This window comes from Belonocnema kinseyi, chromosome 6, assembly GCF_010883055.1.
Source record: "Belonocnema kinseyi isolate 2016_QV_RU_SX_M_011 chromosome 6, B_treatae_v1, whole genome shotgun sequence".
NCBI lineage: Eukaryota > Metazoa > Arthropoda > Insecta > Hymenoptera > Cynipidae > Belonocnema > Belonocnema kinseyi.
The window spans coordinates 4,646,756-4,673,460 of record NC_046662.1 but is presented as its reverse complement, the minus strand read 5'-3'; the positions used below and the strand labels follow the sequence as shown (position 1 = coordinate 4,673,460).

Below are 26,705 nucleotides of genomic sequence, written 5' to 3'. Positions count from 1 at the left end.
TATATCTAGTCGGGAGTGGTGCTGACTGAAAACAGATGATTTGGAGCGATTCGCGCGCCATATGTTGGTCATTCTAAGGACTTCTTGAACTACCCTCGTATGATACTTTTTCGTTGGAAATTTGTCTTTTTAGGTTGAATATTCAACTATTATGTTAAAAATTCAAATATTTTGTTAAAAATTCCAGTATTTTGTTAAAGAGTTATCTTTTAAAGTAAAAAAAACTTTTTGTTTGTGTTTGAAATAAATTAATAGATTTGAAAATTTTCATATGAAACACTGTAATTCCTGAATATGTCTGGGTTGGAAAATAATTTACATTCAACTGTTGATATAACCTGAACAATAAAAATATTGTTAAAAATCATAAATTCTTAAATTCTTTTAAATTCTCGGGAATGTAAGAACTCTAAACGCGCGATCACCCGACCGAAATTATAAGTGTTTCTGCCCGCGTCTGCAAAACCCCAAAAAACTAAACAAATATTCTAAAAGTATATATACCTCTAAAACTAGCCAAAGAAATACTAATATCAACTACAATTATTAGTGATGGGTGAAATTGTTTTAGGTTTCCCAACAAATCAACTATGCCAAAGGAATGCATGAAGAGCGCAGTTTGACTCTGATGTCATCAGACAACATGCTGGACGACATCCAGAGCTATACGTAAAGAGAAAATGAGCACTTTAGTCGAAAGTTTTTCTACTTTGTTACCCTTTATTTACCGGCCGTTTTAAATTTAAGTGTAGATGTTGATCCCCTGTCCTTCCTTACAAGTCGACTCGACAATGCCTTAATCTTGGCGTTACATTGTTATAAGACTGATTCGTTACAAATGTAGATTGTTATCAACTACCAGACTTGAAGGGTTAAAAGGTCACGAATTAACAAAACAAAAAAATCACGTCTCAAAACACATTTAGCTGTAAAATAGTTGTTAATCTACCGTTTGAAACGTACTAGATTAAGTGAATTCTTAGATGAATTCGAGACATGATGAAGATTATGCGGAATCAAAAAAAAAAAAAAATCTGCGCTGCTGTTGAAAACGTAGTTTTATTTCGTAATGCTTTAAGTATGTTAAAGTAGACGCACTATTTATTTTCTTCTTCTAATATATATATTTAAGAATATTAAATCTAGGAAAGAATAATTTATTTTGTAAAGCACATTGTCATATTATTTTAGTAAGATTTATTTACGTAAAATGAATTTGTTTACCAAGAAAATGTACATATGCTTAAGAAGAAGAGATTTTTGTACAAATTGTGTAGGCAACGCCACCTTAATGGAGTGAAAATAATTGTGATCCTCTATCATTAAAAAATGGGTATCTTTGCTGGAAAAAGAAAACGCATTATTTGGCCGACCAAGGTTCCTTTAAACTCGTTAATTATTAAAATTGGTGCGTCAAATCTAAAAAAAAAGTACAATTTTCAATGTTTTTTTTCGTTTGCAAAGATATTTATAATGTATCCTAAGAGATTATTTTTGACTCTTCCATTTGTGTGTTTCGAAAACTTTTTTGTATTGCACAAAGCACTAGTTTGTATAATTGTGTAAATGAAGAGTTATTCAAGGACTTGAACTGTTGAATTATGACCGGGAAATTAATATTATAAGTGAAATTATTCTCTGAAAATAAATTTTTTTAACATTATAAGAGACGTGTGAACTTTAATGAAATTTAATGTTACCCAATTATAAACTCCTACAGGTTTTCCATTGAATCAACAAGTCTTTTTTCCAATTATCTGAACTTCAAGGACATCAAAAAATAATGCAACAAATTTAGGGGAATTCGGGGATTTCAAAATAATTGGATGCAATGAAAAAATTCTTAGAATGCAGCGAATTGAACAACGAATTGAACAAAGTCAAATATTTAGGATTCAGAAATTAAGAAAATTCCAGAAAAATCAAGGATTTCAGCAAATTCAAAGAATTTCAGGAATTCAAGAAATTATCTAAATTCCTTGAATTTAACTAAATTCTTCAAATTCATTCAATTATTTGTAATTCCTTGGAATTCTCTTAACTATCTGAATGCAATCTCAATTGTCTGAATTTCAAGAACTCGAAAATAAATCAAGTAATTCGGAGAAATTAAAAAAAAAATCCAGAAAATTCAAAGATTCCAGGGAATTAATGGATTTCAAGGATTGCAGCGAATTCAAACAATTCAAAGGTTCCAGATAAATCAAGGATTTTCGCGAGTTTGGAGAAATTAAAGATTTTTAGAGAATTTCAGGGACTTCGAAAAATTTAGGGAATTCGAGGAAATCCCAAAATTCACAAAATTGAGAAGATTTCAAGGAAGTTAAAAAATCAAAAAAGAATCTCAAAATATTCGGAGTTCTGATAAATTCCTTAATTTCTTTTAAATTCCTCGAATTCTTCCAAATTCCATGAATTCTTTTAAATTCCTTAAATTCGTAGTCCGGAATTCCTTCAATTTTCTGAATTCCCTAAATTTCAAGAAATTAAAAATTGCAAAGAATTTGGAAGAATTCAATATAATTCAGAAGAAATACAGCTACATCAAGGATATCCGCTAATTCTAGGAATTCAAGGATTTCAGGAGTTCTTATATTTTCAGAACTTCAATGAATTCACAATATTCGAGTAATTCAGAAAATTCAAGGACTCCAGAGAAATATAGGAATATAGGATTTTCAGAGAATTTCAAAGAATTCAGGAAATTGAAGGAATTCAGAAAATGTAGAAGATTTCAAAGAAGTTTAAACAATTAAAAAGAATCTCTAAATCTTCTTAATTATTCTACTTTCCTTGAATTCGTCTGAATTATTAACATTTGGATTCCGTAATTCCTGAATTCCGTAAGTTATCTATATTTCTTGATTTTATGCAATTTCTTAAATTCACGAAATTTCCTGAATATCAAGGACTTAAAAAAATGCCTAAAATTCGGAGAAATTCGAAATAATTCAGAGGAATTAAAGGCATTCAGCGAATGCAAAAAAAATATACATATAATTTCAGATATACCGACATTTTCAGGTTTTCAGTGAATTTATAATATTCAAGGAATTCATAAAATTTAAGGATTGTAGGGTATTCAGAGATATCAAGGATACCTGCGAATTTAGAAAAAACTAAGATTTCAGCGAATTCAAAGAATTGAAGGATTTCCTAGAATTATATAAATTCCTTGAATTCATTCAATTATTTTCAAGTTCAAGAGCTCCAAAAAAAATCAAGGAATTCGGTGAAGTTAAAAAAAAATCCAGGATTCCAGGGAGTTCAGAAAAATCAAGAATTTTTAGAGAATTTCAGAGATTTGAAGAAAATTTACAAAATTTAGAAGATTTCAAGAAAGTGTAAAGAAAAATTGAAAAGAATCTCGAAATTGGTCAAATTCCTCGAATTCTTTTAAATTCCTTGAATTTCTTGAATTCGTCTAAATTCGTAGTATTATTTTCAAGTCCTTAGAACTCCTTCACTTTCCTGAATTCCCTAAATATTTTGATTTTACGCAATTCCTTGAATTCCCTCAATTTTAAGGACGTCAAAAATTCAGAAAATCCGGAGGGATTTAAGATAATTCAGAATAATTAAATGAATTCAGCGAATTCAAGGCATTCCTGCGAATTTAGAGAAATCAAGGATTTTTAAATAATCTCAGATAATTTAGGGAATTAACGAAAGTTAAGAAAATCAAAAAGAAATCTTTTGAATTTTTCTAAATTACTGGAATTCATCTAAATTCTTTGAATTTTTAACATTATTTTGAAGTCATTCGAATACCTTCAATCATAAAAATTTCCTAAATTATCTGAATTCTTTGATTTACTCAGGGTGGCCGCTCGACCGGGAATTTTTCGAGACCGGGTAAAACCGGGAAATGACAGTGAATTTTTTTTTTACCGGGAATTTTACAAAGTTGTAGAATAAAAATCTGTCCACGTTCGATTTTAACAGTTTTTAAATAATTAGTTGAATTGTTATGTTTTTCAATTATGCTATTATTCAACTGACAATGCATAATTCAAAAACTTTTTACTTTAAAAATTTTCCATTGAAAAGACAAGTAAATTGAAATCAAATATTTAAAAGTAAAGAATCTTTAACTGAATTGTTTTCCACAGAGAGCCTGGAATCGTTTAAATTTTGAAGAGCCTTTAAACTTTGAAAGTCACAATTTTTATTGTTTTATTTGAAAAATGCGTAATTTTTAAGTGAAATTTTTAAATTTTAATGTATAATTTACAAATGAACATTTGTAGAAAAAATTTGAGTAATTTTAAGAGATATTTAGGAGTTTTAGAGAGATTAAAAATTATCATGTGAATTTTTGAAAGTTTTCTTAAAATCTTCCAGAATCTTTTTTGAAAATTTAGTTTAAATCTTTGAAAAATCGAAACTTTGTTTTATTTTAGGCTATCATTTCAAGCTTTACGTTTGAATCTTTTCAAAACTTCTACATATCTCTTAAAATTACTCAAATTTCGCCTAAAAATAATAAATGTTCAATTGCTACTTATATATCCAAATTGTAAAGAAGTGTTTTAAAATTTTCAGGATTTTCTGAAAATTGTAGAAAAAAATCAATTAATTTTTACAGATATTTAGAAGTTCTGAAAAAATTTCCAAAATAATTTTAAATTGAAAACAAATTTAAAACAATTTTTAGATTTCTCATGATTTTGAAATAAAATTTTGAAGCTTTCCAAGGATTTTTAAACTATTTCAAAAGAAAACAAATGAATTTCTAATTTAAGAAAGGTTCAGTTAAAATTTTTTTAATTTTTCAATATTTAATGTTTCTAGCTTAAAATTCCTCAAAATTATATAATTAACAGTTCCACTTTGAGTGCTGTCATTTGCAGCTCAGTTTTTATTGCCTCAAGTGGAAAATTTGTTAGCTTTCGTGTTCCATTTTTTAAATTTCATTGGCCGTGAAAAATGTTTGCGAACCGGGAAAAAAACGGGAATGTATTCCATCGATTAAAACGGCCACCGTGATCCTGATTTCTTTTCAATTCTTTGGAATATTTTTAGATTTTGCAATTCACTTGAATTCTTTTAAATTTAATTACTTTATTGAAAGTTAAACACTGCTTGAAAACTTTTTTTGTTAAAGGTGCATCATTTTTATTTGGTTGAAAACTGAGCTTTTTTCTTAAAAATTCGTCTTTTCCGTGGCTAAAAGTTCATTTTTTACTGAGAATTTAATTATTATAGTTGAAACTTTAACTATTTTGTTGATAATTGTTTTTTCGTATTATTTTTCAACTGAAAATGTAATTATTCCAGTTGAATATTCCATTACCTTAGTTAAAAAGTTAAGAAATTGCTTTTTTTATTAAAATTAATTTTTTGGTTGAACATTCATCTTTTTGTTTTAAAATTCAAATGTTCCATTTGAAATAAGTGGAAAATTTATTACTTTATTTGAAAATGTATTTATTTAAAAAGAACTATAACTATTTCATTTTTGGTTATAATCGATATTTTTTAGTTCAAAAGTTCAAGTAGTTGGTTGAAAATTCATTTACATTGTTTAAAAATCGTTTTTTTTTTAAACAGAAAATTAATCTTATTTTCCGTTGTAAATTGAAGTATTTCAATCAATTTTTCACAATTTTATTTCTAAATTTATCTTTTTAGTTGAAAATTTAACTATTTGAGTTTAATATTCCATTTTTTTTCTCAACTGAAAATTTAACAATTCCATTTTTGATTGAAAACTGATATTTTTTAGTTCAAAATTGAACTATATTGTGAAAAATTCATTTATTTTGTTTAACAAACGTTTTTTTCATATATAGAAAATTTTATTCATCTTTTTTAAAAATTCAACTTTTTCGTTACAAATTTAAGTATTCCAATCAAAAGTTCATAATTTTATTCATGACTTAAGTAAAATTCATTGAATTCGGTTGAATTTCTACGACATTCAAACAATGAAAAAAAATCCAGGAATTCAAGATTTTCAGGGAATTCAGAATATTCATCGATTTCGTAGAATTGAGGAAATTCAAGGAATGTCGAAGATTTCAAGTTAGTTCAAACATTTCAAAAGAATTCAAAAAAATTCTGAATAATATACTAAACCAGAGAGTATTACGTAATTATTTTCTAAAAATAAATTGTTTGAAAATATAAGAGTAAAGTCATTTTTATTAAAAATTGATTTTAATATTAACATATATACAACTTGCAAACAAATTCTCAGTTTCTTACGATTTCTTCAAATGTTGTACCACACTAAGTATGTAAAACAACTTGTCGCTCAACTTCGTCCAAGTTTCCTTCTGTATCGCTTGCAGTTCTTCCATATAATCACCCAGTCTCTTCTCCTCCGTAATCGCTTTGCCATGCGTTTTCAAGAATATCGCCAAATAAGCCTGCGCAAGTTCAAAATCCTTATTACTCTCGAGCATACTCCGAATCATCTTCATATACTGCAACATCAATTCCACAGAACAATTTGCATCGTGAGAGAGAGATTGGACTTCAAAATCGATCGCACTCGGTCCCAGGGATTTTAATTTCTCAATCGCTTCCGAGAAATCGTTAGTATGGATTGAAACGAGCAACATTTTCGAAAAAACACTCAGATTCTGGAAATCCGCGTGCATCTCGAATTTACTTGCACCTTCGGCAATTTTCACGCCAGAGAAATCGAATTGCGGCTCGAGAGAGGGAATTGTGGGCAAAAAGAAGGGAGCGGCTTCCGGCGCTTTCGGCGCTTCCTTCGGTTTGTTCCTCTTCTTCACGATGTCGATGTCCAACAAATTCTGCCATCTCGAATTCGCGAGAGAAGAGGTAGTGATCAAATCTTCACTGAGTTGATCCGGCGATTTATATTCTTCCTCCTCCTCCTCCTCCTCTTCCTCCTCTTCCTCTTTAGAAGAGTCTTCGGCACGATCCGCGTCAGATCCTGGTAGCGATACGACAGGTATTGGTGCGTCGGGACGAATCGATTTGAGCGAAACGTGGCTGAAGAGCGTGCGATTCACCCACAAATAGATACCCAGATTGTCAACATGCGTCGTCGCGAGAAACTGACTGGTCGGGGCAAAATCCAGACTAATGCAGGCTTTCGGCACCTGGAAATAATGCAAATTTCAGACATTAAATTCAGAATAAACGAAAATGTACGTCCTTCTTTAACAGAGTGTCTACTCAAATCCTGGTACGGTGTCATTCAAATATTTTACATTTAAAAAAATAATAATAAACTCGGAATATGTATAAAGTTTCACAAGTTTATGAAAAATAATGTTTTTTTTCAGTTTTTAAGAATTCAATTAAAATGTTCGATTACTGAATTATATTATTAAATTATGTTATATTATATTTTTATTGTTATTGAAAATTAAGTAATACTGAAAACATAACAATAGATTTCTTGAATTTTTCTCCAAAACACAAAATAGTTGAATTTCGAACTAAAGAAGATTAAACGTACAAATTAAAATAATTAATTTTCTGCCAGTAAAATTACATGTTCAAAGGAACTGATGAATTTTCAATTAATATTATAAATCTTCTACCGCAATAGATAAATTTTAAACCAAAAAGATGATGCTTTAACAAAAGAATTTAACTTCCAAACAAGGAGTTTTCAAAAAGATAAATTTGCATATAAAATCATGAATAACTGATAGGAATACTTGAATTTTCAAGGAAAAATATTAATTTTCGAAAAATAAGATTAATTTTTATACATTCTCATCATGTATGATTGAGAAAGTATTAGAATTGTCGGAAATTTAACATCACAGTTTTTTAACGGATCTCCACGTTTTGAGACCACCTGTATCCGAAAATCAGGTTTTTAAGATGGCGTCTGTCTGTCCGTCCGGCCGTGCGTAAACACGATAACTCTCGAAAAAATGAACGGATCAAATCCATCTTTGGCACACTTTTTTAAGGTCCTAAAAGAAAGGACGAGTTCGTTAACCAGCAATTTTTGATACAAATTCAAAAAGTGAGCGCATTTTGGAAATTTTTGAAACCGCTTTTTTCTGAATTTGAAAATTCTATGTACTTACGTTTATAGTATTGAAATAGACAAACAATTTATCCTAATGACTTTTTTCGATTAAAAGAATATTCTCAGAGTTATAGTATGTTCAAAATTTTGTAAAACAACCGAAATTCAAAATTTTAACCCAAACAACGCAAAATATGAAAAAATGTCAAGAGAAGAAAAACATTGCTTTTTAAAATCCCTATAAGACTGTCATGATAAATTTTTGGATTATTTTAGAAAATCCAAAATTCAAATTTTGATTTTGCAAAAAATAATGAAAAATCAAAAAATTTCATTTTGTGGTCAGACTATGCAGAATACGAAAAAAGATGAATTAACGAAAATTTACCCCCCCCCCCCCCCCCCCCCCCCCCGAATATACAAATTAGTTAATAATCACTTCTTGATTAGAGGCGTACTTCTTGTTTTATTCGTAAAAAATAACATTGAAAATAAAAACATCCAATAAATAAAAAAATTTGTGGAAAAACCACTCAAGTTAAGAACAAAAATTATTCAACTAAAATTGCACGCCTAAAACATATCTAAAAATGTGTTATAAATTACTTTTTGAAAAGACGCGTAGTTTTAGGTTTTAATCATAACAATGACATTAGAAATAAAAATGAAAAATTTGTAGAAAACGACGAAAGGTACGAAAACGAATTGATAGACACAAGTTGTTCGCCTAAAAAAGAAATACAAATTTATTATAATTTATTACATTCTCATAATTTATGATTGATAAAATATGACAATTATTCTAAATTTAACACTACAAAATTTAGATTTCGAACCAAATAACGCAAAATAGGAAAAAGTGTTAACGAGAAATATTATTTTTTGAAAAATCCTACAAATTTTCACTTAACCATTTTTCAATAGGACTAGTCATTTTCTTTATATTTCTCGAAAGTAGTATGCGGAACATCGAAAATTAATATCTAAAGCCAATATAGAATGCAAAAAAAATCTCGAAAAAAATGAACGGATCAAATCGAACTGTTGCACAATTTTTGTTGGTAATAGAAGAAAGAACGAATTCGTTAAAAAGCCATTTAGGATAGTAATTCAAAAAGTCAGAGCTTTTAAAAAATTTTGAGAATTCTTTTTAGATTCAAAAATTCGATGTATTACTGTTGGTAGTACATCTAGAGCTTTTTTACGATAAAAAATTATTTGAGTTATAGCATTTACACAACTTAAAAAATCAATCGATAATTAAAATTTTTAATTAAACAACGCACGGTTGGAAAAAAGTAGAGAGAAGACAAACGATGCTTTTTAAAAGGCCTACAAAATTTTCATAACAACTTTTTAAATATAATTAAACAATCGAAAATTCAAATTTTTATTGCACAAAAAATAAGGAACAATAAAAAAATAATGTTGTGCTCAAACTATGTATGATATAAAAAAATATCTACAACTTCGTTAAGAATCACTTCTTGATGGGACGCGTACTTTTTGTTTTATTCGTGAAAAATAACGTTGAAAAAAAATAAAATAAAAAAAAATGTGTGGAAACACGACGAAAGTTACGAGAAAAAAATCCAACAAAACCTGTTTACAAATGTCTGTCGGAAAACGAGCGCGCAGCGCGAGTGTCACGATGAGAATGTGTACCTCAAATCCTACAGAGCTTTGAGAAACTTAACCTTTGACTATACTTAATTAAGTAGACAATTCAGAATATGAAGACGCATGTAAATACTGCCATCTAAAAGAGATCTTTTTGATAAGGTTTTTTTCAAGCATTCCAAATGCAAAGAATAAATATCCGAGCGCGAAGCGCGATGTGTAATTATGTTCGATATAAAAAATGATTTTTAATCAAAATAAATGAATTTTCCACAAAATAGTTCAATTTTGAACTAAAAAAAGCAAATTTGCAACCAAACTGACGAATTTTCAATTATAATTATAAATCGTCAACTGCAATAGATCAATTTTAAAAGAAAAAATAATATTTTAACAAAAGAGTTTAACTTCCAACCAAGTAGTTTTACTTTCCAATCAAAAAGATGAATTTTCAAACAAGAAAATTAATTTTCTACAAAAAAACGACTTTTCAACTAAGTACATGAATTTTTCAAGAAATAGTTCTTTTTTAACTAAAAAAGTAAAATTTTCAACCAAATAGTTAAATTTAAAACTAAAAAAGATCCACTTTTAACCATAAATGATGAATCTTTAACTGAAAGAGATGAATTTTAAATGAAAAATATGAATTTTAAACTAAAATTACGGATTAAACTGGATTAGTTCAATTTTCAACCAAAAAGATAAATTTGCATATAAAATTATGAATAACTGATTGGAATACTTGAATTTTCAACGAAAAAGATTAATTTTCAAAAAAGAAGATAAATTTAAACAAAACAAAAAAAAACGGTTTTTAAACAAAATAAATTAATTTTCCACAAAATAGTTGAATTTTGAACTAAAAAAAAAAAAAAATTTCAACCAAACTGATGAATTTTCAATTCAAATTATAAATCTTCAACTGTAATAGATCAATTTCAAACTAAAAGATGATATTTTAGCAGAAGAGTTTAACTACTACTTAAGTATTTTTTTCAACGAAAAAGCATGAATTTTCAAACAAGAAGATTAATTTACTACCAAAAAAATAATGTTTTAACAAAATACATGAATTTTGGACGAAATATTAAAATCCGTTTTTAACCATAAATGAAATGATTAAATTTTCAATTGATATTGATTTATTGTCTCCATTGTATACTTTTACAAGCTTTTACAATTTTTCTGTGTCCACCTCAGTGACAATACCCAACAGTTTACATGAATTCCCCTTGATAATTTTACATGGAAAATATTAACACTTAAATTCTAGCTGAATACAAATACAAATTTTTACTCCGTAGAGCCCCCCCCCCCCCCCCCCCCCCCCCCCCCCCCCCCCGCCTTAGCCAGTGTATCCAGTATATACAATCTTTTCCCCAGACTATCGAGACCCGCTTCTACTTCTACTTCTTCCACTTCTTTTCCCTTAATTGTCCAATATTCTCCCTTTGTTTTCGTCCCCCCTTCCTAAAAATCATTATTTTAGTCTTCTTTACATTTATCTCTAGCTTATTTCCATTTACATATCTTTCCAAACTTCTAATCATTTCTGCTAAACCTTCTACTGCGTCTGACACAAATGCCAAATCATCCGCAAATTTTAACCCAAATATTTTCTCATTTCCCATCACTGTCCCTCCTATATTTCTTCTTCCCCAATCCTCTTCGATGTAATTCACAAAAATTTTGAATAGGATTGACCTGAGAGGACACCCTTGCCTAACCCCTCTTGTAGAGAAGCTCTCTGTTATTCCCTGACCAGTTATTACCTCATTAACCCTTTTCGCGTACATCTCCAACATTCCTAACATTCGGCCTCTAATCCCAATTTTCTTCAGTTTTCCGATGAGAATATTTCTGTCTACTGTATCGAAAGCTTTCTGAAAGTCAACGAAAATCCCATACAGCTTTCCTCCTTCTCTCTTAAGTTTATTATTGATAATAGAATTTAGTACGAATACGTGATCTCTCGTTGACCTTCCCTCCCTAAATCCCGCTTGGCTTTCTCTTATTAATCCCTTCTTTTCCAGCCGAGCCCTCAATCTTCTATCCATGATGGTTGCTAATATTTTATAGCCTATGTCTAATAGAGAAACTCCTCTGTAATTTCCTGTATCCTCTTCTTCCCCACCCTTATGTATGGGGTATATTCCAGCTTTTCCCCACCCATTTCCAACTTTTCCTTCCTTCCAAAACCCATTCAGTATTTCCTGCATCTCTATTAACCAAACTGCTGGTAATCCTTTTATAAGCTCTGCCATCAATCCGTCTTCCCCTGCTGCTTTTCTCCTTTTCAAATTTGTTATTACTTTCACTAATTCCTCCCTGAAGATATCCTCGTTTAATTCCTCCTCATCCTTATCCATCTTCATTCTTTCTCCCCCCTGTGTTCTTGTTGGCTCCCCCCCCCCCCCAATTGCGGTTTATCCTTCCCCTCTTCGATTTCTTCCTTGCCCCCTCCAAGTAGTTGCTGAAAATGTTTTTTTCCATTTCTTCTTCCCAACTTCCCCTCCCTTTCTCTTCCCTCTCCTTCTTGGTCTAAACTTACCTATTGCTTTCCAGAACTGCCCCATATTACTACTGTATCTTATTTTTGCCCATTTATTTTCCTTTCCTTGGCAATAAGCTTCTCTAGGTTCTTACGTTCTTTCCGCCATTCTTCTCTTTCTTTAGACCTTTTCCACTTTATAAATTTCTTAAAAATCCCCCAAACCCGTTTCTTTAACCTGCCTATCTCATCTTCGGCCCTATTTCCTTTCTTTTTTTCCATACCTGCATTACTGTTCCCAACTCTGTATTTTTTCGTCATTCCTGCCATCTCAGATGCTTTCTTAATATTTACCTTGAACCTATCCCTTCTACTCTCCCATACCTCCCCCTCTAGCTCTTTTCTCTCTTCCCATAATCTTTTCATTTATTCTTTAAACTCTTCCGCCTTTTCGCACTCCCATATTAATTTTTCAACAAATTCCGTGTTCTCCCTCCTTTTGTTTTTCCCTTTCCTCTCCCCCCTGCAAGGTTCCCTTACATCCCCACTCATTTTAAACGTTATTGGTAGATGGTCGGACTCCGTACGTGCTATTATCTCCATTTCTTTGACATACCCTTCTACTTCTGTTTCCGCTTCTATTATATAGTCTATTACCGAACCTCCGTCCTCTCCAACGTGCGTCCATTCCTCTTTTTTATCTCCCCTTACTCTCCCATTTACTACTCTTAATCCTAGTTCTTCACAGAATTTCAAAAGCTTTTTACCCTCACTATTTACCGTACTATCCTCGGACTTCCTCTCTTTACAATAACTTCTCGCTGGTTCGTTTACATCAAATTCTTCTACTCCTTGTTCAGATCCTATTCTTGCATTCCAATCCCCTGTTATAATTACCCGCTCCCCTTTAGCTGGCAAATCCCCTACTACTTTTTTTAATTCATTACCAATTTTTTCACAGCCCTCGTTGTTGTATAATGTAACAATATTATTTCTTATATATAAAAAATTTCGACTTATATTCAAGCCATATGACCATTCGTTTATTCCAATTTTCTCACTCATACTCTTTCTTATGCCTACTAATTGGCCCCCCTTCGCCCTACCTTTCTTTTTTATTCTTACCGCCTCCTTAGTCTTCCACACGTAGCCTCTGTACAGTCCTTCGATTAAGTATTTTTCTCTGCCTGCCTCTATCCATGTCTCCAAAGTTATTATTATGTCGAATCTCTCCAAAAAATCCCAAACACCTTTGATCTTCCTTCCTCCTGCAATGTTTCACATAACTCCTCTAATGGCTCATTCGTCTTCCTCGAAAAAACCAAGTTTCTATCTCCTTCTTTTCTTCATTCCACACAAATTCGGTATTTTCTATTCTCCATCACATGTAGCTTGTACTAGCTTCTAGCCCCCTACCCCTGACCTCTCTGATCTGACTTTCGATCCAATCCTGACTCTGCTTTTCCCTTTCTGTAAAATCATCTTCCACCTTGATCCTGGTTCCCCTCAATTTATGCTTATTAGCCATAAGGCTCCTGTTGTTGTCCCACGTCTTAAGTTTTATTAAAGTTCCTCCTGCAATGCCCTTCATTTTCTGTATCAGCATTCTTACTCCTGTGATATCTTCGATGGTGCTGCTGATCTCCTTGTCCAGGAGTTTTCCTCGAGACCTGAAGCCTCTCACAATGACCCAGTTCTTCCTTTTCCCAAATCAGCTCTCCATCTCGAAGAAAATCGGGCATTTGTTCATCCCCGACCCCATCAGTCTTTCTTCTATTTGAAATTTTCCCACTCTGCTCTCCCTGATTATGCCCCTTCTCTTGCTCCACTTGTGCGGATATATTGCTTGTTTCCCTCTGATTCACACTTTTTCCTTCACAATTGTCCTTACTCTTTTTTTTCATCACTTCCCACTGACTTCTCGACCGCACTCTCCACTCTCCTTGTTAGTCTTACTGAAACATCTGCCAATTTCCTCCATCCCTGTTCTACGATTTGGATTACTCGTTCCGCCTGTATTAGTTCTAGATCCACTCTTCTCATGTCCTTCAAATTCTTAAGCCTCTTCTTTAAATCCTCCAGTTGCGGTTCGATCTTTTTTTCCCACCACCTCGCCATTTTCCTTTCTATCATGATTTCTAAATACGACTCCTCAGCTTCACTTAATCTTTCTTCAGTCCACTTGTATGCTTTTGCGAATCCCCGTCACTCCCCTTTTCCCCGTTTTTTTGTTGGCACTCTGCTTTCTTTCCGCTACTGGTGAGCTAACTGACACCTCTCTTTTTTTGAAAGGGTCCTGCTCTTTTGGATTTTCCCCTGTCGTTGGTTCTGGCCCCTTTTGCTTTTCTAGGAACTCCTCCATCATCTTTGCACTTTTCTTGTTCCCCGCCTTGATTGCAAAGTATTTTTTCGGTCACCCTCTTGGCTTCTTTTTATCCCCTAGATGCGCGTCTTTTTCCTCTTCGTCGGGTCCTGCATTTTCATTTTCCTGTTGCCGCAGCTCTACATCGCCGTTGTTCTTGTTGGCTACTATTACTCCTGATGTAACGTTTTGCGGTTCTGCCATTTTCGATTCAAAAATTTCCCGCGGGACAATGTCCATTTTCTATTACGCAGACTGCACTCTGCTGCCCCCTGTGGCCCCCGGCACTTAATGTTTGTCTAAGACAATTTGCTTCCTAACCTCTACAACACACTGGATACCCGAATACTTCTAAAAACTTTCCAAATTTTTCACTGCGTTCCCTATTGAGATAACATTCACGAGTACACTTTCCCTAACTGCCTACTAGTAATTTCGACGAATGATCCTGCCCGATCACAAATTGCTGTTTTTTCGCTTAAACTTCACTCCGCTTGTCTCGACACGCGCTCTCCGATACCCGCCCAAACCGGAAGTCCCGATTAAATTTTCGGTTTAAAAATAGTCAAATTTTCAATTAAACCGATCAGTTTTCATTATTTTGCACTATAATAATAAATCTTTAACTGAAATAGCTGGATTATAAACGAAAAATATGAATTTTCTACTAAAAATATTGAATATTAAACTGGATTAGTTAAATTTGTAACCAAAAAGATAAGTTTACAAATAAAATTATGAATAAGTGATTGCAATACTTGAATTTTCAACGAAAAAGATTAATTTTTAAAAAAGAAGATTAATTTAAAAAAAAAAACAATTTTTAAACAAAATGAATCAATTTTCGACGAAATAGTTGAATTTTAAACTAAAATAAACAAATGTTTAACAATAAATGGAATACTTAAATTTTCAATCATAATAATTCATTTTCCACCAGAAAAAACAAATTTTCAATCAAACTGACGAATTTTCAATTACAATTATAAATCTTCAACTGCAATAGATATATTTTAAACGAAAAAGATGATATTTTAACAAAAGAGTTAAACTTCCAACCAAGTAATTTTATTTTCAACAAAAAAAAAGGATGAATTTTCAAATAAGAAGATTAATTTTCTACAAAAAACACGACTGTTCAACCAAATACATGAGTTTTTAAAGAAATGGTTGAATTTTTAATTAAAAAAGAACAATTTTCAACAAATTAGTTCAATTTAAAACTAAAAAAGATTCGTTTTTAACCATAAATGGAACTGCTTAATTTTCAGTTTAAAAACATTTTAAAAAAAAACCATTTTCAACAAATTAGTTCAATTTTCAATCCAAGCGATAAATTTTCATTGATTTGCACTATAATGATGAATCTTTAACTGAAATAGATTAATTTCAAATGAAAAATATTAATTTTCTACTAAAATTATGGGATATTAAACTGGATTAATTAAATTTTCAACCAAACGATAAATTTACAAATAAAATTATGAATAACTGATTGGAATACTTGAATTTTCAAAGAAAAAGATAAAATTTAAAAAAAGAAGATTAATTTGAAAAAAAGATTTTTAAACAAAATAAATTAACTTTCCATAAAGTAGTTAAATTTTAAACCAGAAAAAGCAAATTTTCAACCAAAGTGAGTAATTTTAAATTAAAATTATGAATCTTTAACTGCAATAAATAAATATAAAACCAAAAGGATGCAATTTTAAAAAACGCGCTGAACATCCAAATATTTTAATTTTCCAAATAAAAGCATGAATTTTCAAAAAAGAAGATTAATTTTCCCCTAAAAAAATAAGAGTTTTCAACAAAATACATCGATTTTTAAAGATATTGTTAAATTTTTAACTAAAAAATATCAATTTTCAACCAAATAGTTGGATTTAGAGCTGAAAAAGATCCGTTTCTAGCCATGAATGGAATTTTTAACTTTTCAACCAAAAAGATAAATTTACAAATAAAATTATAAACATTTAATTGGAATACTTGAATTTTCAAACATAAAAATGAATTTTCCAAACAGAAAAAAAATTTTCTATAAAAAAACGATTTTTAAACAAAACACATGAATTTTCAACCAAATAGTTGAATTTTTGTACTAAAAAATATCAATTTTAACCAAAAATTGAATAGTTATAATTTTTTTTCAAATGGTTACATTTTCAAACAAAGTGATGAATTTTTAAATAATTTCAACTGGAATAATTGAATTTTAAAACATTAAGATGAATTGTTAACCAAAAAAGACGATTTTTTTAACTAAAAAAGATCATTTTTCAAACAAAAATGAAATACTTAAATTTTGAGTAAATAAAAATTAATTTTAAGCTAAACAGATGATTTTTTAACTAAGGTAATGGCATATTCACCTTTAACAAAAAAAGTTTTTAAGAAAAGAGTTTAACTTTTAACAAGTAATAAAATTTAGAAAAATTCACGTGAATTACAAAATATAAAAATATTCCAAAGAATTTAAAAGAAATCAGGATAAAATTATAAGAATTCAGAGTGAATTAAAAAAATATAATTTCAAATCTTTAAAACCTAACGGAATAATCAACTTTTCTTGAATTGATTCTTTAAAATCCACTAAAATGTTATGAAATGCCGTGAAATTCGAGGAAACCTGGTGCTATTTCTTAAAATTCAGAAAAATTTTAAAAAAACCTTGTTTTAAAATCGCTTCAAATCATTTAAATCCTTGTAATTCTTATAAAATAACATGAAATCTTTTAAAATATATCAAAACCTTATAGGCCCCATAAAATCGTTCCATATCTTCCGAAATTCTGAAACATTCTTTATTCTAAAATATTGTTAACTCTTGAGAATCTCTTCAAATTATTGAAATCAATTAAAAATTCCTGAAATCCTGAAAAAGATATTAAAATACATTAAAAGTTTTAAAATCCCTTAAATTCAGGGTGAAATTCCGAAATTCTGATAAACTCTTTGTCCTAAAATATTTCAAACGCTTTGCAATCCCTTCAAATTAGTAAAAATAATTTTTTTAAATCCTTGAAATCTTTTTAAGTCCCGTAAAATCCATAAAAAAATCTTTTGAAATGCTTTGAAATTTTCTAAATCTTTTGAAAGTGGCAATTAATACCAAATTCCTTGGAATCTTTTAAAATTCCCTAAAATATTTTAAATAAAAACAAAAAAAAATCTTCAAATTATTGAAATCTATTAAAAATTTCTCGGAATATTTAAAAATAATCTGAAATATTTGAAAAGAATTGAGAAATAGGAATAGATTTGAATTTAATACTTGATTAAACCATAGGTTACTTTATTGAAAGAAAAGTGACTAATGTGATACCTTCATTTGAAAAAGTGAAAAAGTATTTGATCTAAAAATTACCTGGAAAATATCTATTAGATGGGCAGAAGGAACGTCCCAAGTACGTATTGTACAGTCCCTTGATGCTGTGACCAGCCACCTTGCGTCAGGACTGAAGGTCGCATCAGTCAAGACATTTGTATGACCTTCGAATTTACGAACCAATCGTCTGGTATCCAAATCTACCAAGACTACGCTGAAATCCTGCAAAGCTAGAGCGATAAGAGAGTTGTCTCTGTGTGTTCGCAAAAATTCGACAGGTTCGTTCAACGTTATCTGCGTCCTCGGTTCTAAAAAAACAGGGTACTTTTGGTAAGGATCATAGGGTACCTTTTTTTCGCGCTCAAAGGTTAACTAATTCAGGATAAATTTATAAGATTTCGGAACAATTCTAATTTCGAAAGAATTCGAACAAACTGAAATTTTGTTATTGTTAAATTTCTTTTATTTCCTTAAAACTGAATCTAATTTAGAGGAATTTAAGATGAAAGAGCAGAATTCAATGGAATTCATAAAAATGCAAGTTAAAATTTAAAAAAACATATGAATTTAAAACCTTAATACAATTCAGTAACTTTGAAATAAGCTTACAAAAAATTCAAGAGAATTCCAAAGAATTTGAAAGAATTCAGGGTGAATTCCAAGAAAACTTTCAAATCTCTTCAAATGTTTAAAGCCGTATTAATTTCTAACAGGAAAAGTGAATAACGATTACAAAACAATTCAAGATAAATTCAAAGGAATTCAAATGAATTGAAAAAATTGTTTAATTCCATTTATTTCCGTAAAACTGTATAGAATTTAGAGGAATTTAAGATGAAAGAGAAGAATTCAATGAAATTCATAAAAATGCAAGGTAAATTAAAAAAAAATCCTACGAATTTAAAACAATACGAAAAACCTTAATATAATTCAGTAACTTTGGAATAAGCTTACAAAAATTCAAGGGAATTCAAAGAGGAATTCTGAAGAATTTGAAACAATTCAGGGCGAATTCCAAGAAAAATTGCAAATATCTTCAAATGTTTAAAACCCTACTAATTTCTAATACAAGAAATGAATAATGATTACAAAACAATTCAAGATAAATTCAAAAGAATTCAAATAAATTGAAAACACTTTAATTTCATTTATTTCCGTACAACTGGATATAATTTAGAGGAATTTAAGATTAAAGAGAAGAATTAAAAGAAATTCATAAAAATTCAAGGAAAATTTAAAAAAAAATCATATGAATTTCAAACAATATGAAAAACCTTAATATAATTCAGAAAGTTTGAAATAAACTTAGAAAAATTCAAGGGAATTAGAAGAATTTCATGAAATTTCTAAGAATTCAAGCTGAGTTGAACAGACTTCAGGACCATTTAAATAAAAACTTTGAAATTTAAAAAAATCTCTGAATTCAGTAGAATTGAGCAAATTCAGAAGAATTCAAGTAAATTAAAAAAGATTCAAGAGAATTCCAAAGAATTAAAAAGAATTAACGGTGAATTACAAACAAAATTAAAATCTCTTCAAATCTTTGAAATCCTACTAAATTCTAACACAAAAGTGAATAATGATTACAAAACAATTCAAGATAAATTCAAATGAATGCAAATGAATTGGAACAATTTTAAGAATAGAAGAAAATTGGATTGATTACAATAAACATTTAGTGAATACAAAGAAATCTAAAAAAATAGAAGAATTAGATGAAATTCATAAAAAATCAAGCTGAATTTAAAAACCAAAAAAAGTGAATTAAAAACAATTAAAAAATATAGAAAAATTAATTGAATTGTGTGAATTTAGAAGAATTCAAGAGATTTTAAAAAGATTTATGATAAATTAATAAGAATGCAGGGCGAATTCAAAATAAACTGCAAAAAATATTTGAAAATGTTTTCAAATCTTCGAAACCTTACGAAAGCCCTCATATCGTGTGAAAAAATTTGAAATCCATTAAAATATTAAAATTCCTTAAAATTATCAAAACCCTTGAAAATCCCTTGGAATTGTTTAAATCTCTTTACAATGCCTTTCAATCTTTTTAAATACTCTAAAATATTCCAGTCTTTGAAAGCCTTCAAACTACTGAAATAAATTTAAACATTTCTAGGAATCTTTTAAAATTTCCGAAAATATTTCGAATCCTTTGATATCTTTTGAAAGCTCTTGAAAACACCTGAAAATCTTTTAAAATACCTTAAAGTATTTCAAATCCTTTTAATTCCCCTTAAATGACTGAAATAAGTAAAAAATTTCTTTGTGATATTTTAAAACAAACTGAATTATTTAAAATTCTTCAAACTCCTTTAAAATTTTGTAAAGTTTTTGGAAATTCCAATTGATTTGGAAAAATACATTAAAATATTTCAAATCCTTTAATCATTTTATCATTTTATGCCGAATCTTTAAACCCCTACATAATACCTCATTTCTCATGAATAAATTCTATAAAATCCACTAAAATATGATAAAATTCCGTGAAATTTCTATGATCATATTTTCTGAAATCATGGAAAATGTATTTTAAAATCCCTTAAAATCATTAAAATCTTCGGAAATCTTATAAAATAACGTGAAATCTTTTTAAATATTTGAAAACCTCATACGTCCTGCAAAATCGTTCCATATCTTCAGAAATTCTAGAAAATTCTTTATCCTAGAATATTTCAAAAGCTTTAAAATCACTTCAAATTCATGAAATTAATGAAAAAAATCCTTGGAATCTCTTAGAATTCCCTAAAATACTTTGAGTTCAAAAGCTCCTTAAAATGTCTTAGAAGTTTTAAAAATATCCAAAAATCTTAAAATTTCCTTAAAATTATTGAAATCTATTAACAATTTCTCGGAACCTTTATAAATACCCTGAAATATTTCAAAGAATTCAAGCTAATTCAAAAATGGGTATAGACCTGTAATGAATAGTGATTTATCGACAAATTAATTTATTAAATGAAAACAGTGTGACCATTTCAATTACATAGACAAATTTTCTTTTTTTCACGGCCATTTTAAGCAATTTTAAGCTAGATATATTAAAAATTGAACGATTCAATTTTTGTTATAAACTGAACACTTCATAAATTAAAAGTTAAATTATTTTAATTTTAAATAGTTTTAAACTCCTTAGAAAGCTTCAACATTTTATTTAAAAATCTTGAAACATGTACATGCTTGTTTTACATTTTTTTTAAATTTCAATTATTTTTGAAATATTTTCAGAACTTCTAAATATCTTTTATAATGATTCGAATTCTTCCAAATTTTTTTTCTTTTTTTTTTTGAATCGTGGAAAATGGAAAATATTTTTTACAATTTTGAAAAACTTTTTAAATATTCTCTTAAAATTATTTCTTCAAAATAAAAAGTCATTTTCAATTTTTCTGGAAATCTTAAAAAAATGTTTTTATTCTTTTACAGCCATTCATAATTCTTAAAAAGCTTTTATACATTTTTTTCGAAATCTGCGAAAATCGATGTTTTATTTTTAATTAGGCCGTGGACTATTTATACCAAAATTTAGGTACAAATAGCCGGTAAGTAACTTTGGAATAAGCTTACAAAAATTCAAAACAATTCAAAGAATTTGATGACATACCTAAGAATTCAAGGTAAGTTTAGAAGACTTCAGGGCCAATTAAATAAAAACTTTTAAAAATTAAAAAAAATCATTAAATTCAGTAGAATTGAGTGAATTTAGAAAGATTCAAGTAAATTGAAAAAAATACAAGCGAATTCCAAAGAATTTAGAACAATTCAGGGCGAATTTCGAAATATTTCAAATCTCTTCAAATATTTAAAAATCTACTAATTACTAACACAAGAAGTGAATAATGATTGCAAAACAATTCAAGATAAATTCAAAAGACTTCAAATGAATTGAAAAAATGTTTTAAAAAAATTTTCCCATTTATTTCCGTAAAATTGGATAGAATTTAGAGGAATTTATGATGAAAGAGAAGAATTCAATGAAATTCATAAAAATGCAAGTTAAAATAAAAAAAAATTCCTATGAATTTAAAACCATATGCAAAACCTTAATATAATTCAGTAACTTTGAATAAGCTTAGAAAAAATTCAAGGCAATTAAAAGAATTTGATGAAATGCCTAAGAATTCAAGCTGAGTTTAACAAACTTCAGGGCCATTTAAATAAAAAATTTTAAAAATTCACTGAATTGAGTAGAATTGAGCGAATTTATACGGATTCAAGTAAATTGGAAAAATTCGAGAGAATTCCAAAGAATTTAAAAGAATTAACGGTGAATTCCAAGAAAAATTTCAAATCTCTTCAAATGTTTAAAACTATACTAATTTCTAACACAAGAAGTGAATAATGATTACAAAACAATCCACGATCAATTCAAAAACATTCAAATGAATTGAAAAATTTTTTTAACAAATTTATAAATTCCATTTAGTTCCGTAAATCTCGATATAATATAGAGGAATTTAAGATGAAAGAAACGAATTTAATGAAATTAATAAAAATGCAACGTAAATAAAAAAAATTATATTAATTCAAAACAATATGAAAAACCTTAATATAATTCAGTAACTTTGGAATAATCTTACAAAAAATTCAAGGGAATTCAAAGAGTTTGATAAAATGCCTAAGAAATCAAGGTGAGTTTAATAGACTTCAAGATCAATTAAATAAAAACTTTTAAAAATTCACTGAATTCAGAAGAATTGAGTGAATTTAGAAGAATTCAAGTAAATTAATAAATTTCCAAAGAATTTAGAAGAATTCATATAAATTAAAAAATTCCAAAGAATTTAAAACAATTCAGGGTGAATTCCAAGAAAAATTTCAAATCTCTTTAAATGTTTAAAACCCTACCAATTTATAACACAAGAAGTGAATAATGATTACAAAACAATCCAGGAAAAATTCAAAAGAATTCAAATAAATTCGAACCCTTTTAAGAATCGAAAAAAATTTGATTGATTACAATAATATTTGAGTGAATTTAGAGAAATTTAAAAGAAATTAGAAGGATTAGATGAAATTCATAAAAAAAAGCAACCTGAATTTAAAAAGCAATCAAGTAAATTAACTAAATAAAAAACATGGAAAAATTAATAGCATTGGGTAGAAGTGAGTACATTTAGAAAAATTTAAAAGGATTTAAGATAAAGTAATAAGAATTCAGGGCGAATCACAAATGTATTGTAAAAAATCTCCCCGCTTCTAATACTTTATCAATCATAAATGATGAGAATGTAATGAATTATGATAAATTTGCATCTCTTTTTTAGGCGAACAATTTTTGTCTATCAATTCCTTTTCGTATCTTTCGTCATTTTCTACAAATTTTTCATTTTTATTTTTAATGTCATTTTTATGATTAAAACCAAAACTACGCGTCTTATCAACAAGTAATTCATAACAAATTTTTAGATATGTTTTAGGAGTACAATTTTAGTTGAACAACTTTTGTTCTTAACTTGAGGGATTTTTCCACAAATTTTTTATTTATTTTGTGTTTTTGTTTTCAATGTTATTTTTCACGAATAAAACAAAAAGTACGCCTCTAATCAAGAAGTGATTATTAATTAATTTGTATATTTTTTTGGGGGTTAAATTTTCGTTAATTCATCTTTTTTCGTATTCTGCATAGTTTGACCAAAAAATAGAATTTTTTGATTTTTCATTATTTTTTGGGCAATCAAAATTTGAATTTTGGATTTTCTAAGAAAATCCAAAAATTTGTCATGACAGTCTTATAGGGATTTTAAAAAGCAATGTTTTTCTTCTCCTGACATTTTTTCATATCGTGCGTTGTTTGGGTTAAAATTTTGAATTTCGGTTGTTTTACAAAATTTTGAAAATACTATAACTCTGAGAATTTTTTTTTTATCGAAAAAAGTCATTAGGATAAATTGTTTGTCCATTTCAATACTATAAATGTGCGTACATAGAATTTTCAAATTCAGAAAAAAGAGGTCTCAAAAATTTTCAAAATGCACTCAGTTTTTGAATTTTCATCAAAAATGGCTGGTTGACAAACTCGTCCTTTCTTTTAGGACCCTAAAAAAGTGTGCCAAAGATGGATTTGATCAGTTCCGTTTTTCGAGAGTTACCGTGTTTACGGGCGGCCGGACAGGCGGACAGACAGACAGACAGACGCCATCGTAAAAACCCTATTTTCGGATTCAGGTGGTCTCGAAACGTGGAGATCCGTTGAAAAACTGTGATGTCAAATTTCCGACAATTCTAATACTTTCTCAATCATAAATGATGAGAATGTAAAAATATTTAAAAATTTCTTCAAATCTTCGAAACTCTACGGAATCCCTCATGTCTTGTCAAAAATTCTTTGAAATACATTAAAATATTAAAATCTCCTAAAATTATTAAAACCCTTGAAAATCCCTCGAAATGGTTGAAATCTCTTGAAAATGCTTTTGAATCTTTTAAAAATACCCTGAAATATTTCAGTCTTTGAAAGCTTTCATACTGAAATAAATTTAAAAATTCTGAAAATCTTTTTAAATTTATTAAAATATTTCGAATCCATCATTTTTTAAAGCTCTTGAAATTGCCAAGGAATAAAAAAAATACGATAAAGTATTTCAAATCTTTTAACCATTTTATCAATTGATCCTCAGGATCAATTAAATTGAAACTTTTGAAAATTAAAAGAAAAATCCATTGAATTAGGCAGAAGCGAGTAAATTTATAGAAATTCAAACTTAATTGAAAAACAGAATGGTCGCTTTAATCGACGAAATAAATTCCCGGTCAATGAAATTTAAAAAATGGAACACTAAAACTAAACAATTTTCCACTTGAGGTAATAAAAACAAATGAAAGCACTCAAAGTGGAACTGTTAACTTTTCAACTTTTAAAATTGAAATTTAAAAATTTTTCATAAAAAAAATGTAATCAAATGCTCAATAATTTACGCGTATAAAATTAAAGGTATTAACATTTTTTAATATAAAAAATATAAATCCAGGTTATCATTTTTAATGCACTAAATAAAAAAATCAAACAATGAACTTTGAAAATTTCAAAGTTATATAATTTTAAGATAGAATCATTAAATATTAAAAAATTGAAAAATTTTAAATAAACACTTATTAAATTAGAAATTCAATTATTTTCTTTCTAAATAGTTTAAACATCCTTGAAAAGCTTCAAGACTTTATTTCTAAATCTTTAGAAATCTAGAAGTTGTTTTAAATTTAAAATTATTTTGGAAATTTTTTCAGAACTTCTAAATGTCTGTTAAAATGAATTAAATTTTTGCTTACAATTTTCAGAAAATCCTGCACATTTTATAATATTTCTTCACAATTTGGATGTATAAATAAAAATTAAACTTTTATTATTTGTAGGTGAAATTTGAGTATTTTTAAGAGATATGTAGAAGTTTTAAAAAGATTCAAACTTAATGTAAAACTTGAAATAATAGCCTAATATAAAAGAGAATGTAGATTTTCGCAGATTTTAAACAAAAAAATTAGATTCTTTTCAAGAATTGTGAAAGGCTTCAAAATTTATTTTTTAATTTTTTTTTAAATATTTGATTTCAATTTACGTGTCTTAAATCAAAATTAAAATATTGCTAAATATTCAATAATTAATCTTTTTTTGTATTAAAGTTTTCAAATTGAATGGGTTCACATTTGTTTAATGACTAAGACTTTCAGATTGAAACCGTTTAAGTTTTAACGTTGAAATCTGAAAATTTTGAATGCATCGAAGGCTTTTATTTTTGATTTGTTCCAGTCTTTAAGAAAGCATTTAAAAATTCTTTAAATTAAAAATGTAAGCTTAAAAATAAAAATTTTAAACGGAAAATTTTTTAAGTTTAGAATATTATCCCAAAGTTAATTCTTGTGAGTAAGAAATCATTTAACATTTTTCTAGGAATCTAAACAAACTTTTTTCATTATCTTGAAACCTTTCGTAACTTTAATTCAGCTTCCTTTTTCAAAATCTTTAACAATCTACATAAAAAAATGAAGTTTTTCACAAGTTTAAAATTAACTTTGAATTGTTTGAATACGTTTAAATATTTATTAAGCATAATATAATTTTTCTTTGTAATTTTCTAATTCTGATTCAATTTTCTTTTAGAATCCTTTTTTCAAAATAAAGAAATGATTTGAAATTTAACCATGTATCTTGGGACAATTTCTACAAATAAAAAAATTAATCCGAAAAATTGTTTTTAAATCTTGAAATCTTAAAATTAACCTTTTAAAATCAAATCAAAACCTATAAAATTATTTATATCTTCAGTCAATTATTTTTTGAAAGACCTAATTTAATCATTTTAAATGAAAAAAACCGTTTAAGTTTTAACGCTAAAATCTGAAAATTCTTAAATTTTAAACTGATTTTAAATAGTTGTGTCAAATCGTTTTTGTTCACTTTTTATTACTTAAAGTACAGATAAATTTTAAAAAATGTATTTATCAAATAAAAATGTTTTTTATCCAAAATTTTCAACATCAAAGGCTTTCATGTTTTGTTTGCTCATTGAAAAATTCATTAAATTAAAAAACGCGGACAGATTTTTCTTCTAAATATTTGTAAAATTCCCGGTCAAAAAAAAAAATCACTGTCATTTTTCGATTTTCCGATTGAATTCAGGGTGAATTAAAAATACATAATTTTAAATCTTTAAAACCTAAGGGAGCAAGTCACTTTCCTTAAATTAATTAAAAATTAAAATCAAAGTTGAAAGGATTTTTTCTTCCAATTTTTTTGTAAAATTCCCGGTCAAAAAATAAATCCAGGGCCATTTCCTGATTTGGCATAACAACCAGCTTTAATAGTACATTACATTACAAGGGACGAATACTATCCGGCCGAAAATTCGTCGTTTAGTTAAAATTTCCAATCAAAAGCGCGTGAGACACGTAAGACTCGTCTGCTATGAAGTCGCGGCCATGTTTTTATTTC

At 28.3% G+C, this 26,705-nt stretch overlaps 2 protein-coding genes across 3 annotated transcripts in view; one reads left to right on the top strand and one right to left on the bottom strand.

Moving 5' to 3' along the window:
- The window catches only part of LOC117174377 (vacuolar protein sorting-associated protein 13D), a 277,354-nt gene extending 276,321 nt beyond the window's left edge, over nt 1–1,033 (top strand). For both annotated transcript variants that reach the window (XM_033363451.1, XM_033363449.1), the window contains one exon: nt 572–1,033. In XM_033363451.1, coding sequence (XP_033219342.1) covers nt 572–673 — 102 coding nt within the window. In that variant the 3' untranslated portion in view covers nt 674–1,033. The remainder of the gene's footprint in view (nt 1–571) is intronic.
- Nucleotides 1,034–6,131: 5,098 nt separating this feature from the next.
- LOC117174973 (WD repeat-containing protein 36) overlaps nt 6,132–26,705 on the bottom strand; it is a 28,327-nt gene continuing 7,753 nt past the window's right edge. The window contains exons 3-4 of the mRNA XM_033364450.1: nt 17,813–18,081; nt 6,132–7,079 (exon numbers count right to left, since the gene is read on the bottom strand). Coding sequence (XP_033220341.1) covers nt 6,207–7,079; nt 17,813–18,081 — 1,142 coding nt within the window. The 3' untranslated portion in view covers nt 6,132–6,206. The remainder of the gene's footprint in view (nt 7,080–17,812; nt 18,082–26,705) is intronic.